The sequence below is a fragment of the Gasterosteus aculeatus genome, chromosome 6 (genome assembly GCF_964276395.1).
Source record: "Gasterosteus aculeatus chromosome 6, fGasAcu3.hap1.1, whole genome shotgun sequence".
NCBI lineage: Eukaryota > Metazoa > Chordata > Actinopteri > Perciformes > Gasterosteidae > Gasterosteus > Gasterosteus aculeatus.
The window spans coordinates 7377657-7397819 of NC_135693.1; the positions used below are offsets into that span (position 1 = coordinate 7377657).

Consider the following 20163-nt stretch of genomic DNA (forward strand, 5'->3'; position numbering starts at 1 on the left):
AACACTGGTGTCATTAAGGGTGGTGCTAGAAATGCCTCAGAAACCAAATGAACGGCCACCTCGACTTAAAGCACGCCATCGTTTCTAATCTCCTCCAGTTGAAGAAACGCTAATGTGTTATTTGTGGGCTATCCGTTTCCAGATAGCTTGCACCAGCCCCTTATTACCAAATAGGATGACAGTTTAATGAGCCCCTTGTTTGGTGTTAGCAACGCTTTGCGAGCTCGCGCCCGATGCCATATTGCGTTTGCCCACTCGAGTATTCGAGCACAAGTCGCACAACCAATCATTAACTTGCCGTCTCTTCTCACATTTGCGACGCGTCTCTTTGCGTCTCATTTCCGTTCCTTTGTTCAGACCGAGCGTGCGCAGGTCACCGGTTTCCCAGCCTCAATGTGAGAGATACACCGCGTGTGTAGGATAGCGAGGTGAACTTGAACTTGGGAAGAGATTCATTCTCTGTTAGCATGTCAAGGTGACTGTATTCCAACAACAAAATCTGAAAGGTGATTGTGTTTCATGCACAAAGGTTAAGGGGAAGTAACAGTAATTAAAATGATTTGGTTTCTAGTACAATGCTTTCAAATCTTCCCCCCCATGAAAACTTGATGCAACTCTGTCTCGCTGCACAATGAATGGCTGCCCTCTAGTGGCAGCAGAGGGCGCATTCAAGTCATGACAGTGGACTCTGCAGCCACCGGCCTTAATGGTCTGCACAACGGCGTCTGCTAGATGGCTGATTTCACACCTTGGTGTTGCAACAGGAGCCTGTGCTCCAGTCAATGGTCTCTGCATACCTGTTCTGGCCTGTCTGTCTGCGCTCACGTCTCAGCGTGACCTTTTTTTTTTTTAAAGAAATCTTTAGAAATGCCCATGTGACGGATGGAGTTCAGAAAGCACCGCCGCAGGTGGTGCTGTGGAAGTCAATTTATGTCTCTACCAGAACCATGAGGCCAAACCAATCCACACAACCCATCCGTCAAAAAAAGTGAGCCTTTTCACGAGCAGCATTGAGATCTCCTCTACATGGAGAGCGCCGAAGCATCATGTCTGCACTGAGTAGCTTGGAGGTAATTGGCTACTTCACACAATCTAAAGCTCATTTCCCCTGCACACACACACACACACACACACACACACACAAACACCCGCCACCCCTCCCCCCTTCCTCTCAACAACTGCCAGTCCTGCTGGTAACTAATTTGATGCCGACTCCCCACTGACAGCAGATCACTTCCCCTTCATTTGGGAGAAAAGTCATCTCCCATTGATGTTCTCCCAGCGTGGAGGGACATCAAGAGAAGACTTCTCTTTCAAATAGCTCCCATGAAGCACATTGGAATTGATTTTTTTATTTAAAAAAAAGGTGTATTCAAAGACAGTGAGAAGCACCTTTTCAGAAATGCAACACTAACGCTTTCCAGTCACAGCAGGCGAGAAAACGTTTGTCGTGTGTGTCCGTTTTGCTAATGGTGCATTTATTTTACCATCCCCACCAGTAGGATGATGCCATTGGTCGAGTGTGTGTGTGTGTGTGTGTGTGTGAAACAGGTACAACAGCGTGTGTAACTACCATTACACACGCTGTTGTACCTGTTTCATAATCCGACATTAATCCGACATCTATTACGACAACTGGAACTACAGTACACTATACGATGCCTTATCAGAGTATAGCTGGATTATTGATGATTGTGGGTTCGAATTTATTCCCAGCTGTGATCAACGGGACACAACTGAATGCACCTCTTCTACTTTCATGTTTTCTTTCCTCAGCTGAGCTCAAATTTGAATCCGTATTGGACTTGAGATGAATGATTATGCTTTATGTACACAGGCAGCTGCTTGTTGATTCGCCGTGTGTATGTCAGCGTTGTCCTCACATCTGGTTTACAAAGCAGACACACGCAGGTGGCGGAGAAAAAAAACCGGGTGATTTAAACGGTCAAAGATCAATAATTGATCGCCCTGTAAAATGGAAACATGACAATTTGAATGAGATTTTGGCCGTGTAGTTTCCTCCCTTTCTTGGCGTCCGTGACTCACCGTGCTGGGCCTCCCTCTGCTCCAGCTCCTCCCTGAGCTGCTGCCGCTGCTCCTTCATCCTGCCCAGCTCCTGGCTGCTCCCCCAGCTGAGGCTGTGCAGCCTCTTAGCCAGAGCGTCCAGCCGGTCCCTCTCCAGGAACACCGCCTTCATCTCGGCCTTCAGCTCCTTGGCACTACTGAAGTCATTACCTGCACCGGTGCGCCACGGGGGAAGACATTAAGGTGCCGCAACGCCCGTTAACGAGCGCCTCCGTCATTAACGGCGTAATTGAGGCAGGCTAATGGTGGCCGATCCGAGCAAACGCGGCAAATAGAAGGAGCGAAACGCGGGAAGGGTGTAACCGGGCTGTGGCTGAGCGGAGAGTTACCCGAGATGGCTGCCAGTTTGGCTTCATGCAGAGCCAAGAGCTGAGTTTCAGTCTCGCTGGCTTTCCTCCTCAGGCTGCTGCCCAGCCTCTGACTCATGACCACCTGGGGAAAACAAGGACATGAAGAGGCTGAGGAGAGCGCGAGCGAGCAGGGAGGGGGTGGGAGGGGTAACTAACAAAACCTTTGCAGACACATGGATCCCACAGGATGCAGAGCTCATTTCCAATTCCACTTTCATTCTCTTTTTGACACTCATTCTTACAAGACCTTACGGATTCATTTCCGTCCCTCTGTGCTCGGCCTGCTTTGAATACACAGGCGAGCATCAGCGCCGATCTGTTACCTAGCCCATAACCTTTTCCAAAGGAAAGAGAATGCGCGTGGACGGACATGGAAATATGAAATCTCCATAAAAGATGTCACTAGAATGTCAGGGAGGAAAAAGGCCTTGAATGTCACGGGCCTGACGGGGCTGCGGCGCCTTCGCTCTGCTGTATCCACAGAGGAGTCGATGGCTTCAGATACTGCCTGTCTGGCCCCCTCATCTTCCCTCACTCTGCCCTTTAAACCTCTGTTCTTTCCCTTGTATTCACTCTGAATAACAACCCGATACAATACCCATGAAGCGTCTTTCTTTTGAGGAACTATTCTCAAAACTCAAAGGGGTGCAGAGACGGATTTTCCGAGAAATCTTTCGTCTTGGATCTGACGCGTTTTTCTTTTTTTTTCAAACACTGTGAAAAGGCTGTCAAATGGGTTGGTATTTCTGAGGGGGAACATCTCCAGGGAGTTCTCTTCCCACAGAAATTTAACAAACAGCCTTGCATAATATTATTTCACGCATTACACGAACTGGAAACTGCTCTTGAGCGCCTTTCAAACTGTAGAAATTCTTACGTGTGTGTCATTTCATTTCAGCAAGCCGTTCTTCAGTCTCGGGGGAAAAAGTCAACGGCGAAAGCGGAAGTTACTTTCATGACGGCAATCACTTTGTCACAGCAGGTCTGCCGTTTTCCACTTGGTGGCTAACTCATTTAAGAACAACGCTTTTTCATTTCGTCCTAACAATGGGCGATCTTTTGATTGAGGTAAAAGTGTGTCTTAGTGGAAAGTCCACATTTTCCTTTCAGGCGCAATTGAAATGTCGACCAGCCATTTGATGATGGCTTTCTAAAGAACAAAGTGAGAGCAAAGAGGTCTTTTCTGAGCCCCCCCGTCTTCCGCCACGGACTGCCTCCTTTCTCCCTCTTGCCTTAAACCAACACTTCTAACGGATTTCTGCTGCTTCCGGCTTTTTTTGAGCTGCAGAGATCTATGTATAGAGATCAGTGAGAGGGGAAAATAACCCCCTTAGAAGCAAAGGGGAACTTCCAGAGACACGGCACATACAAAGGGGACACATGCAAAGCCACTCGCACACACACAGGAATACACACTGACACGGAAAGAAAAGCCAACAAAAGCCAAACAGATATTTCACATAGGTCTATGAATCCATCCGTCCAAGGGACGCTAAAAAGCTCAATTGAATCAAATCACAAAGTTGACAAACAGAACTACTCGGATATTTGTATTTTTTGCTGCATGGCTACACGGAGGCCTTTATAAAGGTCAATTTTATAAAACAACTTTTACTCTTATGGGGGGGTTCACTGCCTGGTCACGTGAGAATAAGATCAAGACTGCAGACATTCGGTTTGCATATTTAATATGTTGACGCTGGCACACAGGATATGCTTTCCAGCTTGACTTACTACTCATTAGCTATTCACAAACATTCAGTCATTACTGGCCTGCTGAGGGGGGGGCTGCGCTTTTTGGACTAAATGGGTCAGAGGAACAGTGGCTTACTTTAGCAGTGACTTCCTTGATGGACAAATTCAATTCTTGCTGCTGCTGTTGGAGTCTGTAAAAAAAAGAAAAAAAGAAAAAAAGAAAGACGTAAAACAGTTAGATTGCTGAAGGTAATTTCTTTCTTCTGGGACATTTGAGCGGAAGCAATAGATGGCAATGAAGGGATTAAAGATCCACTAGTTTACTGGAATTTACTCATGTTGCTGCTAAACACAGAGAGTTGCTGAATTTTAAATCTCTCATAAAGGAATATCTTAAGAGATCTGCTCCGAGCAATAAGAGGAAAGCCGTAGGCACTAATCATTTATGTCTAGATTTTTGCATCTGCAGCAAAAACGTACCAGAATAAGAGGTTTACATAATGCCAAGTAAAGTTGATTCAGACTAATGACATGTGAGAAGCATAAGAGCTATAATTTCAAATTTGGAAGCAAAACTCTTAACTGGTTGGCTGTCAGCATGATCATTTCATAGATCAGGGGTAGTGGGGGTAATGTGTATTACCGTGCATGTATGGAAACGTGCAAATGGGACAAGGTCACATTATTCAGTGACAGAGGTATAAATCAATTAGTAGACGAAAACAAAATGAGCATAAAATCCATTATGCAAAACAGAGTCACCTTGAGATGTTCCCAATCAGCTCATTTCACAAAAATCAGTAAGCACCTTTTTTGGAGGAGGGAGGGTGGGGGGTGGGGGGGGTCCTGTGGTATTTGAGGCAGGAAAACACAAGCAACACAATCATCATGACGACCTAAAGGACACAACCTGGAGAAGCGCAGCTGAATATCGAATCTGAGGTCGCAATTTCAATCAGTAGCGAGAATATATGCATGCCAGTTGGGGTGAGAATACGCCACATATCAAATCAGGCCAGTGATGGCGGGTCACGCCACCGAGAAGGCGATAAGTACAATTTACATCTTTCTAATGAGTGGCAAGACAGAGACGCTTTCCAGAGTGCAGAGGATCCGATGCAAACTAATCATTCGCATCTGAGAAAACCCATTAAAATTCAAAGCAGGTTCAAGCAGGTGTGAGGAAAGAGGATTGAGGGCACAGGGGGATTCGAGGAATAAAGAAGAAGTAGTTGAGGGTTCTTGATGCGTCCTCTCTAAACCTGAAAATAAACAAATCATTCCTCGCAAAGTCTTGCACAATTATTGCAGTATGTCACTGAAGGCTGCTGCTTTTTGTTCAGAGCGACTCCCTATAAGTGCACTCATCCTGCCCACTTTCTACATCTGCATTGTCAAAGCGCATCGCTTGAGGTGATAATTGGCTTGAAAACATGACGGTGGTTTTTCTAAATGGGTTGTACTTTTTTTGAGACCAGACGGCGAAAGATGGCAAACGCCACTTTGTCTGTCAGAGGACGAATGAGGCCGGCAGGCAAAGATTTCATGAAATAGAGAATGTACTCCTACACGCCGTCCTTTAAACGAGCTCATTTAATGATAAGGAAATACGTGACTTAATGCAGGGAAAACGTTCATGGACTGATGAGCGTTGCTCCCTCTCATAGCTCACTAGCAGCTCCACCTGGTGACTGACGGTACTGCAGGAACTGGGAGAACTACTCACTGCATGATACGAGAGTTTTCTGCCATTTAGTCTATAGAATATCTATTAAGAGCACATTACATAATGATGAAATCCAGATCCAAATCCAGGTAATGATAAAATACACCACAAGTGCAACCTTCAGCCAATCATATCACCTCTGAGTAATGTCAATGTAGGTAAGTTCAGTGTCAGCCGATCAAAGTGCAGCGAGACCCTGACCAATTGGGGAAAAAACTATAACGTGTATAATGCAAATATCATTACATTTGTACATTGTTCTCAGAAGCACAAACACCTTTTCGACAGCAATAGATCAGCTCACGTAAAATAGGCGTCATTAAAAGGCCGCCTTGCTACAGATGCTACACCTGTCGTGGCGCGTGACACGATATCCTGCACATACGTGACGCCCACCTGAGCAGGGAGGGCGGAGGAGAGACGGAGATCTGCGCGCGGCTTTCAGAGGCCACGAGGTCCTGCAGCGTTCGGCTCAAGTCGCGGAGCTGGGCGACGGTGCAGCTCCTCAGCACGGAGCCCTCCAGCTCCTCGGCCTCCACCTGCTGCTCCTCCTGCTGGATCCGCTGCCCCAGGCATCGGCTGCGCTCCTTCAGCTCCGTCAGCCTCCGCTGCAGCTCTTCCATCTCCTCCTGCACGGGTTTTATTTAATCATCGGGGCGTCGGAGAGGAGGACTTATCAGCACAAGGCCTATCAGTATCATATTACACATGCACGGGAACTGAAGTGGCGGGAATTACCTTTGTACGCTTTAATTACTTAACGTGAGCTGAATTTACCTCCACCATCCGCTTCTCTCGGATCAGGCAGTCTCTTCGCTGCAGTGACCCGCGCGATGAGTCGGACCGCTCCTTTGCATCGGGCCCGCTGGTCTCCCTGACAACCGGACACAAACATTCATTCAGATTTCAAGGTCTTTTTTGCCCATTGAGCTAAAACAAAGGGATGCAGTGCAAGTGCACTGTGTACTGGGGACACTGGTTACCAATCGGAAACGATGTGTGTTCAGTGTATTTCACCGAGGCGTCGGACCCCGAGTGGATTTGGAGATATGGGACACTACCACTTATCGGTGGTAGAAGAAGGCAGTTAACAGTTAATTCAGTTTATATTAATATTAATATCTAAACAGTATCTTTAGCGGTTAGGGGCCCTTTAAGTAGTCACCCATCGCTTGTTTTGCTCCTATTGGACAATAATACGTGTCAAGTAGGGTATTTTCATGGACGTCAATGAAGACATGAAATTCCATGTTTGAGGCCCTTCAGTTTGGCCCACGGTTCAAACCCATGTCTTATAGAACAGAAATTGCGTTACATCTATGGCGGCAACATGTTTTACCGGTCTACGCTCTGAGGGGCTTTTATGTGTGGAAAACAGTAAGAGTGCATTGCTTCATTTGTGCAGGATACACTCGGCAGAGGCCCCACCTGATCCTTCCTGCTACAAGAGATATTTTTAACTCCTCTACATTATAACGGAACCTAGATCACAACCATAGGCCCAAGATAATGAACTCAATTTAAACCACGTAATAAAGCTAAATTCTCCAAGAGCTGAAGAACCTGTTTACTTCAATTCCCCAGCCTGCGTAGGGCTGTGAAGCAACACTTTATTATTGTCAACTACCATGGAATGAAATCAGATCGTAGCAAATGTCTCATTGGTAGAATATTGTCCTCAAAATAAAATAATTGTGAATAATACCATTCAAAACTATAACTGTATACAACTATACATTCATTTCAAAAGCGATCAACATGGTTCTCCATGTGTCAATAAGAGACCAAGAAAAACACACTTCATTTTTAAATGGGTAGAAACGGTTTGGAACTAAAGGACTACTAAAGGATTAAAAAGCCATTAACCACAGAACATGGCGTTTATTGCTCCCCCAGCAGAGCGCGACGTCGCGGTGTGACTGACCTGCACTGAGCGCAGTCTGCCCGCTGGAGGACGCTGTGCACCACCCGTCTCAGCCGCTCCAGAAACACCTCCACGCTGGGCTGTCTCGAGGGTAAACCCAGCTTCAGCGCGCCCCGTTCCCGGTACAGATCCTCCAGCTTCGTCCCAAAACGCTCCGCTGAGAACACACACACACTAAATAAAATGCAGCAACATTTCCAGAAATGTTCAATTATTAGCAATGAGGTTAAGGTCAGTAGGTCAGAGACAGCAAAAACCTTCTGTCAATACAGACTGTTCTCAGCTTGCTGTTTCTAAGACATCTGCTATTATTTAAACCTTACAAATCCTTCATTTAGCTTGTTCAGCAAGTCGCTCTAATGAACGGCTATACGGCATATAGACATAAACACAGCAGCAGACGTTAGCGGGGTGGTGAACTGGTCAGAGGTCGCAGTGCATAGAACCAAAGGGCAAATAGAAGGCCTGGAAAGACACTCTGACCCAACTAATTACAAGCCGAAGGTCTAATGCAGATGTGGGCATTTATTCCTGTCACGGAGTACAGAGAATTATCCTTTTTTTGGAGAAACATTGAAAATAATGTCCAAATACATATATCCAAATAAATACATTTGTTAGGGTTGACAACTTGCTGGTTAGGGTTTAGACACCAAATATATCAAACAAATGAAAGCGTTTTTTCGTATTAATCAATAAAAGTTGCTAAACTAATTTTTTCTTTAACAAAAGCATGCAATATTTTAGACCGAACAATAAACGGTCGACAATCCATCCGCCCCTGCAGGGAACGAGGCGGCCGAGACGACTCGCTTATTAAAGCAGCGTCTCTACTGAAAGTCTTACCTGCGTCATAGTCGTCATCCAGGATGGCTTTCTGCTGAAGCCCCTGCAGCTTCACCGTCACGGCCTCAATCTGAGAGGGAGACCCGAAAGACGGAAGACACAACCGATTACCCGACATTCCAGAGGGCGAGCCACGACAAACAGTCGGCAAAGGCCCAAAGTAAACAGCTACAGACAGTTTAAGGGACTGTCTGTAGCTGTTTAGCATGTTCAGCCTCCGATACGTTGAGGAATTAGTTGGATCCAACAGCAGTGCAGAAGCAATAATTAAGTTAATTTTGAAGTTTGGATGAGGTTTACCCCATTGGATGTTTTACTTTTGTCCTCTCTTGTCCTTGAAGGTTCTGTGATAGCTATGTTTCCTAAGAGGACTTCTGCTAAATTGTTTCTTTCTAAATGATGTTTCTGTAATGCCAACAATCCTAAATGTGACCCTGTGTGTTTGGCGTTGGAGCCGTGACTCTGCACCCTTTCACCTCAGGGGACGTTCACGCTCACCTTGGCGTGGGCGCGGTTGTTTTGGAGGCAGTGCTGCAGCACGCCGTCGTACTTCTTCACCAGGTTCTCCCAGCAGCGGTCGGAGGCGGGCGCAGCGCTCTCGTAGCCGGAGGTGACGGAGGAGGCGGAGGCGGTGTCTGAGTCCACAGACAGCGTGGAGGTGATCTCGATGTTCACGCCCGGTGAGTCGCTGTCGGCCAGGTCGCCGGTGACCTCCCACGCACGCTCCCGCCAAAACCTCCCGCCCAGGCACGTCTCCTCCGGCCCCCCCCGGCTGCAGGGGGCCAGTGATTGGACAGGAGCAGACTGTTGTGAGACATTTTGCCCAACGGACGAGGCCGCTGGTTTAGTCATAGGCGGGCCGAGTGCCCCAGTTGACGGACATAGTGGTTCTGGTTGCCAGGACGGCGGCGCACTAGTGGCGTCCGTCCTCTGGCTGGAGTTGAGGGACTGCCGGATGAAACTGAAGCTGGAGTTGAAGGAGTCCTCTGGTGAGGACCGGACGGCCGGGCTCAACCCGAGTTCCTTCTGAGGCGAAGAGGACGGACCCCGGTGGCTGGAGGCACCATTACTGGCGCCGTAGTCCACATGAGGAAGATGATGGGAAACAGAGGAGAGAAGACTCTCCCATGAGCTACATTTAAGTTTATTTGGATGCTGCTCAATCCGAGCGTTGGTTGCCCCAAAGATGTCGCCGTGACGACCGGATGTTCCGTTCTTAATACAAGTGGTCCTCTCTTCCTCCTCCTCCTCCTCCTCCTTCTCGTCCTCCTCGTCCTCCTCCTCCTCCTGCCCATGAGTGGTGCTATGTGGTCTGGACTGCTCTCCTCTCGGGTCGCCCGGTCTTCGGTGGAGCCTCTTACGAGCGGAGCAGCCAGCTGTGCCAGATGCTCTGCCACCTGGCGATGCACAGATTAAGCGTTAGGCTGGACAACACGGTCATGAAGACAATACAGACCGGGCTCATAGAACGGGATTAGATAAAACATCAAGACGATGCGTTAAATGTGCCAATTACAAAACGTTGCAACAACAAGTGTTCTGGTGTGTTATGCGACCGCCCTCCGCCCTCGAAGCCAGCGTTGCTAACCGAATGAGTGAGAGCTCGGGCAGATGTCTGACATTTCCCAGAGTTTCTGCTGCAGCTGTTGGGAAATACCAAAGTCACACCGTCACTTTGAGTTAAGGCCCGCCCCTCTCAGCGGAGGAACGATGCTTCCTGAAGTTACATTTGAATCGGTTCGTCTTTGAGAATCACATCCATGATTTTCAGTGAAGCTAAATGAATGAGATCCACCTTTGAACAAACTACAAACATGACTGCTCTGAGTAACTGAAAAGATTTCTGGTAAACACAAGATTTGGGAACTGATCTGACAATTTAAATCAAATCAAGTATCTAACAAACTAGAATGAGTGCTTGGTATTGGTAAGTATTTATTTGCTGGAGAGCAACCTCGGATGCTGACGAGGCTGATAAGATCTAACTATTTAGTTTAATTTAGAAATCCCAAAGGCACGTCTGATGTGTTTTATACAGTTTGGACAAGATGACTGCTAAGATCAATGTCATTATAGAGGCATTAGTTGATCATTGTTTTCCTCTGGATAATGGAGGAAACATCATTGACATAATAATAATGTTTTCATAAGCCAACAGTTCTGTTAGTGTCCACTTCATGAAGTCGTGAGTCTGATCTCTTGAAGGAAACATCTGGCTCTTTCTCACTTTTGACTGCTGTTTGGAGCTGACAAAGTAGCGTACAGCCCATTGCTTTTCCATCTCCATTGCTAACGAACAAAGTTCAGCAGTTGGGCTGCACATCTTCAAACTCAAGCTAAAAGATGCTGAAACGCTTTGTAGACCTGATATGATTTAGAGAGAACAAAGAAACACGCAGTCCATGTCCTAAATAATGTTAATTTATCTCATATCCTGACTGTTTGAATGGCATGTGAATGGATTATATGGACGCAAATGGTTTGAGGACCATTGCAGACGGACGTGTCCAACCCGAGCAATGACAGGCGATCGAACGTCGTGGTAAAAGGCGCACAGAGAGTAGAGCGTAATGATGATGAAGATGTGTGTTCGGAGCTGGACACCTGCTGCAGCTCCAGAGATGAATGCCCTTTACGTGCAGGATTTGGAGATGCAGACCGGCTAAAGCGTCGGGAGATGAACAGCCCCTTTGTGTACAGCTGCGTTCGCGCCCTCTTTCACTTCTGGCTCTCAATTTTCTCCCTCCACCCACACGCACACCCCCCCGCTGACACACAGACGTTTGTACAGAGAACACAAGGGGCATTCATACTACTCGTTGTAAAATCCTGTTATACTCAATGACTCAATCGTACATCAGGAACCATCAAATACACAAGTACCTCACTTGGGGAGCTCAGTTCTTCTGTTTCTAGCTGTATTCTGGGCACCGAACAAACCACGACCACTACCCCCCCCCCCCTTGATCCAGCAGTGATGTCACTGATAACAAAGAAAGACTCCACTTTAATGTTCGTTTCAGGCGATAGTCCGTTCCCATCGGGGCGCATGGCTTCTGTCCGCTGGGGGCGACGCACTAAAGCTCAGGTTGCACAAAGCTCCATTACTGTTTCTTTATAGACGCGGCCACTGTCCCACAACCGATTCAGGAAACCCAACACTCTCCGTAGGCACCAAACACAACCGTCGCCCGTCTGCTGTGGCCAAGATCGAATGTGGAGCCCACTCAAGAGAGTCGAGGAACGACAGAAGGGGGAAGCACTCGTTGATAGAAAGTGGTACTGCATCCTCGTCCTGCTTCAATTACACAAAGACAGCTCCTCTGAGTAAAAGGGAAGGAAATGCATCAGGGCCCATCCATTGTGTGTGTGTGTGTGTGTGTGTGTGTGTGTGTGTGTGTGTGTGTGTGTGTGTGTGTGTGTGGGTGTGGGTGGGTGGGGGGGGGGCATCTACAACTCTGTTGAAGCCCCTTCAGAGGTATGTAATTTGCTGCTTCCTGCCAGGCTTTGTGCTGAAATAGTTTGCCAGGAATTCCGGCCGAAACGGCGGAAAAAGGGAGAGGGAGACCTGAAGTGGTTCCACAGCAGCAACACCAGCTTTCCCTCCGCAACGCGTCGCTCGTCTTGAGGAGACTCGTGGGAAAAACAAAAGCGTTCCAGCCAGAGGAGGCTAGATTATTTACCTTGGGAGATTACACAGGCCCTCCTCCGAGCTCGGGGGTTTAAACGCCACATCCCATTGGTTGCTGAATGTGCTTCGGCCAAAGAGCAGAGGAATGCAGAGGATCCCATAAAAACACAAACGTTGGAGGAACAAGCTCAGCAGCCTCAGACTCACACAAACACACACACACACACACACACACACCAGCAGATCTGCATGTCAGCGGCCTCCTGAGAAGCAGCACTGCTCGGCAGATGTGCAACAACTCGCCACGTGGGACCGACCACAGCAACAGAAATGGGGAAACGAAAGGTCTTTGACCACGAACATAACCGACGGTAACCTGGAAGTGAATCTATCCATCCAAAATAAAACCTGCTGACAGGAAACTGCAGTGTAGTGTATGAACATCAAGGATCTCTGAGCAGAGCAAAGCATCACCAGAGCAGAGATTTGGATCTCTGCTCTGGTGATGCTTTGTTCATAAAAACAGCTGCACTCTTCTTGTGTGGTCACACAAGGATCACACGCCACATGTCGGGCCGAGGGGAAGATACAGTTCAGATGCTGAAGACTGACACTGAAATGAATCCACCCAACAAAGCTCAAATACCATTGAATCAGTTGTTAACACAGTTAAATACTAACAATACGCAGGCATATGTATTTGTGCTGTGATGTAAATGCTGCTGTTAGCCAGGAGCCATCACATGCCCCCCCACCCACTACCTATGAACCCCTCGCTCACACGTGGGGGTTGTCGTCCTTTTCCACCTGACTTTTTCCACCTGGCAAAGGAAGTTCATGCAGTAGTGAGGGAATGTCCGCGTGGACAAGCAGCTGGAGAACCCTGAGCCCACACTGAAAAAAATGATTCGGACCCCTTTTAAATATTACTTGATTTATTCAAGGTTATTTCACTGATTTGAACGTGTTATTGAATCCTACTTATCTTTTTTAATTAATCTTAACACATTCTTCCATGGTTTAGAAAAAGCTTATTTCCTTCATTTAAAAGTTACATGAAAAAAATGTGTACATTTTACAACCACATTCAACTTCCACATCTGCGCATGTGCGACCACAAACCGCCCCTGGAGGACGCGGGAATCTTTTTCACTTTTAAAGATTTGCCATATCTCCTGGCTGTCTGGGTATCCAAGGCTCTACGTTTTCAGTAAGTAAACATCTTAAATTCATGGCTGTATTATATTTTCACTTTAACCGGATTTAGTTGCCACCAAGAAAAGTAGTTGGCTGTCTGCTGTGTGTTAATAAAATGTTAACTGAGGCTATAGCTGCTAACGTTAGCTTAATGTTGCCTACATCATTAAGGCTAGGTTAGCATTAGTAGACTCATTTTAAGTGAAAATAATTATCTAACTGGTGCCGATGATATCAATATAAATGCGTGATGCATCAAATGCTTTTCTTGTTGGACTTTCTCGTGAGTTTGTGGCCACTAAAAGTCGAACCTAACCAATGTCAATTGACTAGCTAACGCTAGCTGATAGCTAACGTTAGCTAACGTTAATAGCTTGTAGCTTCACCTTCCCCGCTTTCTCGGCATGTAGAAAGGTTTAACGTTACGGACCCACTTTAAGTGTATTTTTAACTTGAACCTATCAGTGCGGTAATATTAGGATGAACAATAACTAAACTGAAATCCTATTGATAAAAGTGCGCTTGCTGCTCTCTGGCGCCAAATGGGTTAATGTTAACAGCCATTACGTGAGTCGCGCGCGGCTCTGCTCAACTCTTTACTGTGGTATCTTTTCCCTTTGTGGTGCCTTTTCTCGGCTATACACTAATGAGCTAGCGTTAGCTTAAACATGTAGGTAGCTCTGAGAGCACGGAGGAAATGCGCTTCAATGCGGGGAAGTGTAAGCTGCAGCTGCTCTGTAGATAACAGAGGAGGACAAGCAAGGTCGATTCATGACCACCGTCCGGTAAAAAATTCTTTTTAGTTGTTGGCCAAAAACTAAATGGATAGGATAATATTGGGTTGCCTGCCGTGCCAAAATAGTTTAGCTTCGTTTTCAGCTCTGGTTTCATTAGAAATGAACTAACTATTGTAGCCTACCCACAGTATTTTGTCTGTTAATAATTGAGAATTGATACTAATCATATATATATATACTTTTTGAATAAAAAAAATTATATATGAATAATTCATGTTTAAGAAACATTTCTGCCATTTGTTGCTCATTTCTATAGTAATATGAGGGTTTATTTAAATACAAAATGTGTTTGTTGGGATCTAATTTGAGTCATTATCTTAACCCAAGTCAGTAATGATTAGTGAACATTACTTATTTTTCCTAAAATAAATACCTGAATTGTATTTTCAGGTATATATGTATTTTTTTGCAGTTTTTTCTATCTGATGTTGGTGTGATGTGGAACTCTTTGGGGACCTCATAACGTTTTGGTAAGTACATTTAACAAACAAACTCTTCACAGGTATGCTGATCCCAGCAGTACTGCTCAGGATAAATATTCTGTAACGTTGTGGTATTTTTGCTCTCCATAGGGCAGTTATGCCACTGATCATATGTAGGCACTCAACAACTTTAGTGCAAATGATTTTTGTCCTCTTTAGTCAGCTTAATATTACATTTCCTGGGACAAACAATGAGTTAAATTAATTACTCATCTTTTGTTAGCTCTACAGTGCAGGAGTTTTAAGTACCACGGGTGACTGAATAAACACCATCACTAATTATTATTTTTTCTTCTCTCTTTGTTGTTTGTCTAGTTTATGTGGCAGTGTAAAGACTGTGGCGCTGAAGTGTCGAGGCGATCAGAGATTCTTAAACATTACAAACTAAAACAGTCATTTTGGACGTGGCCCTCATATTAAGTGTGTATATCCTGATTGGCCTGCACTTTTCCATATCGATGAGGTAAGCACATGCTAGCTATTTTCCCAATGTGCCTCTTGTCTTTGTACAACAGAATATTGCACCAATACTCTGTATTTTGTCTTTTTGTTCTTTGATAAGATACATGCTGAATTCCAACGCATTACAGCCATCCCACTGGAATCTACCTTCATGGCACGGTTGGACAGCCATTTAGCCCAATTGACATCCATCTTCCAGATGAAGGGAGGAGTTGCTGGCCAGAAACTAGCTAAACATCTGGAGATTTTGCAAGAAGTAAATATGTACACCAATCATTATGACATGTAAAATGTCATGTATATATGTGATGATGAAAACATTAAGTTATATTGTACATTTAGGTTATTACATTTTATAAATATTGTTCAGTTTATTGAACTTGTTGTACTTATTTATGTATTTCTTATTATTATTCAATAATTATAATTCTTTAACAGAGGAGACAAGTGATGTCAATCTGAAAAGGACAGCTATCCTAAAGGCTCTTTGCATCTACCTGGGTGAGGACGAGGGACAGCTCGTTCGGAAGTATATAGTAAGTCATTGGGATTGATTTGCCTGTCACATGTTATGTTTTAAGATCCTAATGTCACCCACATATGTTTTCAGAGGTTCATGTTATCATTGACAGACGGTTGAGAATATTCATATAAAATTAACAACTTGCTGCACAGTATCGTCGTTCCTATGTACATCTTTAATAACACCTCACAGATATATGGTTTTATTTAAATACATATAAAATGGGATCAGATTCATCTAAGAGATTATTATGTATGGTGGCAATGTTCATACAGTAAAGTATACGTCATTGAAATGAAATACATTTCATGAATCGTGTTCTTTTCTCCTATTCTCTTTACACATACAGGACATTGAAGGAAATGACATCCCGAGAGACCTGCAAAAGCATACCATGGGTATATGTCATCAACAAGGAGGGTGGAGAAATGCGACATTGTGATGACATTGGAATTTTCGTTGAAGGAGTAATCATTCTCAACAACTGTGGATCTGTGGCCCACGCTTGTGCAATGATGCTGGGAGTCATCTACGCTCTGAACATGGCTTACCCCAAAGAGCTAAGATACTATTACGAATTCCTTCAGAAAGTGCTCTTTCGAATGGATGCTGAAAAGCTTTCTCCCAAAATCCTTGGACTAAGGAACAAAAGAGATGCTGGACTGTAGGAAATCTTCAGCCACTCTTGTGAACTGGTCTCATTGCATTGCAGAAGAAAAGAGTCGACGTAATTATAAAAAGCACCAGTCAAACCCGGGTAAACGATATATATGGCACACTGAAAAGATGTTTGTTCCATTTATTGATGTGACAGTTAGTCTCGTTCTGGCTCTACACAGATTTGCTATTTTCATCTTCCGCTAGTATCGGAGAGTAAAAGTTTCTGGAGGTTTAAGTCACATGTTTCATTATGCCTTGATTTATTCGCTGACAAATAAGTCTGTTCCCAATGCACTTGGTCTTTTTTTTTTATAATACACCAACTTTTGTGCCTTAGTTGAGCATGTGAGATTTGTTTGTTTATTTTTTTTCTATTTTTATATATACATATATATTATGACTGGTACTCTAGTACACACACACAGCTGTGTTGGAACTTTTTGATTTTAAAGCCTCCTGAAGAGTCTGCAACACCTCATTGAAGCACTGAAGATAATAAATACAACACATTTATAGAACATACAAAATAGAAGAACATATCCATCTAAAGAAAAATGAATAAGAGGTAGCACAAGATTTTGATAGTGTCGTTTATTTGTTGCTCAGTCTGTTGGATTGTGTTGAGGGGCTTCTAGCGTTAAAGCAACTGGTTTATATATATGTAATGTACATATAAACATTTAATGTGTATATATATGTAATGTATAGTTAATGTGTGTGTGTGTATATATACATCCAGTTGTGGAAAAGAATGTTCTTTCTTTTGTTTAGATTATTATGTAAGGTGTATTATAATATGCCCTTTGCTTTTTTTGAATAAAATACACTGATATTGACTAATGGCATTTCATTTGATGAGACTTAATTTTAGTATGTATAATTTAAACAATAAATTGATTAGAATGTAAATAAAAAGAATAGTTACAGTTAGCGAATTCATTTGATTAAACTGAACATGGGTTTAGTTGGAATTTCTTAATAAATTTGAGTTAACTCTACTCAAAACAGTTGAGCAGAAATTATAAATAAAAGTAGGCTGAAATTAGTTGAAAATAATGAGTACAATTTACTTAAAAAATATGTCTGGATTTAGATACATTTATTTCGTGCATTTACTTACCTAAAAAAAATTAAGTAAATTCAACACATCATTTTTTTCAGTGCACTGTGTGTTCAGTGACAGGAAACGTCACAGTGCAAATAACAAAGTCTTGTTGTGGATGAGTTGGAGCGGCACTGTTAACAGAGCACAGTATTCAGACACTTCTGGTGTATTTATTTCCTTTTTTATTTTATTGTATCCTTATTTAATTTCCTAATCATTATGTTTGGAAAGAGTTCCAAAGTAATGTGTAGAGCTGTTGGAGAGGAGTCCAACCAGCCTCCATCATCGACCCTTCTGCAGAAAAGCTGATGATTGATAGTTAAGACCCCCCCCCCAAAAAAAGCCTCTTTTTTTTACCTTCCATGACTTCGCAGTGCCGGAGCAGAGAGTTGCTCCTACATTTCAGCCCCATCAGTCCGGCAAACATGTTTCTGCTGACAGCAAGCAGTGCGCGGCCCGGGTCGGCGCGTCTCACGTCCCGGTGCCGCTTTCATCGACCATGTTTCAGTAAGAAGTGACGCCAGCCAACGGCACTGATCTCATTTCCGTTATGGAAAAATGAGCCCTGCAGGCTGTTCTTCTTCTTCTTCTTCTTCTCTGTCCTCGCTTCGGAATGACGTCTCAAACCGGCTCTTCACACGCTCTCCCTCGTCCACAAAGAACCCTCCCTGACAGAATCGACTACGAGTACTTCACGTACTCTTACGCGTCTTCTCCGCGGCCAAACAAGTGGGGCTTTTGCGCGTGAACGCAAGTCGGTTCTGGAGAGACAAAGATCCTCATGTCATGTTTCTTGTGGAGCAATTGGGTTAAAAAAAGAAATCACGGTTCGGTTCGGGGCGGAAAAAGGGGCAAGAAGTGGCAAAACGAATTAAAACCCGCGTCCCGTCAGAGAGCGATCAGCGATCCGTTATCCGGGGAGTGCGCGCGGCGCGCGGAGTCCTACGTGTTCAGGAATTTGACTCCAGACTCCTTCAGACCGCCTCGTCGCCTGTGAATGCAGCGGCCACATCGCCGGCTCCGCCGTGTGTGTGTGTGTGTGTGTGTGTGTGTGTGTGTGTGTGTGTGTGTGTGTGTGTGTGTGTGTGTGTGTGTGTGTGTGTGTGTGTGTGTGTGTGTGTGTGGGTGTGTGTGTGTGTGTGTGTAAAACGGGAAATGGACAAAATAAAACAGGAAAACGTCCAGTTACACGACTTTTAAGTCTGTTTGGGAAATCCAAAACTTAACTAACAGATGTTGTCATTATTGTGTTTTTGTTTTGCATTTAAAAAAAGTGTAAAGGTATTTAAGAGACTTCAAATTTAACATGACGTAACAAAATCTGAATCTGGAATAACAATATGCTGACGATCTTGACATCCATGGTTTTTGTTTTGCAAGGAGAGTCATTTCCAAATGATTGTTCCAACGGCTCCTTGTTGTTCTGTTCTGTTATGCCAACAACACAAATGCTTTTCACTGTCTTGTCTAACTGGAATAACTCCACATATACTTGGACACGTGCGTCCCTGCACTGTTGACACTAACCGCGCATTTAAAATGCGTGGGTCAAGTAACTTGTTTGTGTGCAAAACTGCATATTTTTCTGACGCCCCTGACGTGAAAACGAAAGTCTTCCTTTGTTGATGCCGCGAGGGGATAAACGAGGAGAGACCCCACATAGAGCAGAGTCTGTTCATCCTCCTCCCCACGCATCCAAATGTCCCTCTCATGCAGCGCGCCCGGCTGACGGACAGGACCCGAGACAGAGAGCTCCTTTGTGCCTCCGTCGGGCTGCACTGTCCAGGGAATGAGAGACTGCGTTGCGGAAAGGGTTGAAATGGGTTTGATCCCGTGTAAAATCCCGTCAGTGTTCGGATGCATGCCGATTAAATCAGCCGACGGCATGTATGTGTGGCCACGTAACGCATAATGAATGGGGAAACTCTGATGTCACTTATTCCTCATCTAAGAAGAAGAAAAAAAGGTATGCAGAGAAAATATCAGCAATTGGATTTGATCTTGCCTGACGTTTCATTTTTAGACATTTGTATTTAACGTTGGCTCGCGTCTCAGGCAAAATCCTTCAGAATGGGTGCAGTACAACGGTTTATCCGCCAGGTGGAGACGTACACTGATCTTTTTCAAATGGAAGGCTGACGATGGGCCGTTCGTTGCAGGAGGGAAGCTGCACATCTTCCTCAATGCAAGTTCATACAGAGGGCGGGAAGGGACTACTGATGAATGCAGATGTTTGGTATTGGTGAAGCCATTAGCAGCGTTGAAATGCACTTAACCCAACTTTTAATTGTAAAACTCAACCCTCAGGAAAACTCCAAACTATAGCTGTTGTCTGAAATGTTAGCGCTGTCAGCATCCTCAGATATGAGCCACGTTCATGTTTTTTTTTTCTTTTTCTTTAATTCTCCATGTTTTAAATGTATACATTTTAATATGACCACCTGAACACGCGTGTGCCGTCCTCGTTGTTTCCCTGCTGACTTAGGGAAAGGGGTTCATAGAAGGTCAGAGAGCCCTCACACCCTCCAATATTTGACAATGGGACAGAACTAAACCCTCACGCAGTGATGGTGGGAGGCCTCAAGGTCCGTGAGTCCGTAAGGGGTGAGATTGGGCCTGAATCTTAGTGCTATTAATTACCACTGTGCCGACACAGCGGGGTTAACTCTCTCTTTTGCGT

General features: G+C 44.7%; 1 protein-coding gene and 1 long non-coding RNA gene across 5 annotated transcripts in view; one reads left to right on the forward strand and one right to left on the reverse strand.

The window, feature by feature from the left end:
- Positions 1-19026, reverse strand: part of disc1 (DISC1 scaffold protein) — a 39263-nt gene extending 20237 nt beyond the window's left edge. For 2 of the 4 annotated variants that reach the window (XM_078104033.1, XM_078104035.1), the window contains exons 1-9: positions 12310-12552; positions 9125-10023; positions 8627-8696; positions 7781-7937; positions 6634-6730; positions 6253-6485; positions 4267-4321; positions 2415-2517; positions 2047-2235 (exon numbers count right to left, since the gene is read on the reverse strand). In XM_078104033.1, coding sequence (XP_077960159.1) covers positions 2047-2235; positions 2415-2517; positions 4267-4321; positions 6253-6485; positions 6634-6730; positions 7781-7937; positions 8627-8696; positions 9125-10023; positions 12310-12418 — 1912 coding nt within the window. In that variant the 5' untranslated portion in view covers positions 12419-12552. Of the gene's footprint in view, positions 1-2046; positions 2236-2414; positions 2518-4266; positions 4322-6252; positions 6486-6633; positions 6731-7780; positions 7938-8626; positions 8697-9124; positions 10024-12309; positions 12555-17840 lie in introns of those variants that run through there. The other 2 variants (XM_078104032.1, XM_078104034.1) reach the window with 2 other exon arrangements.
- Positions 14642-17214, forward strand: LOC144409423 (uncharacterized). The gene is made up of 5 exons (XR_013467866.1): positions 14642-14721; positions 15049-15196; positions 15296-15451; positions 15634-15731; positions 16068-17214. It is a non-coding gene; the product is annotated as an uncharacterized LOC144409423 (long non-coding RNA).
- Positions 19027-20163: the final 1137 nt, after the last annotated feature.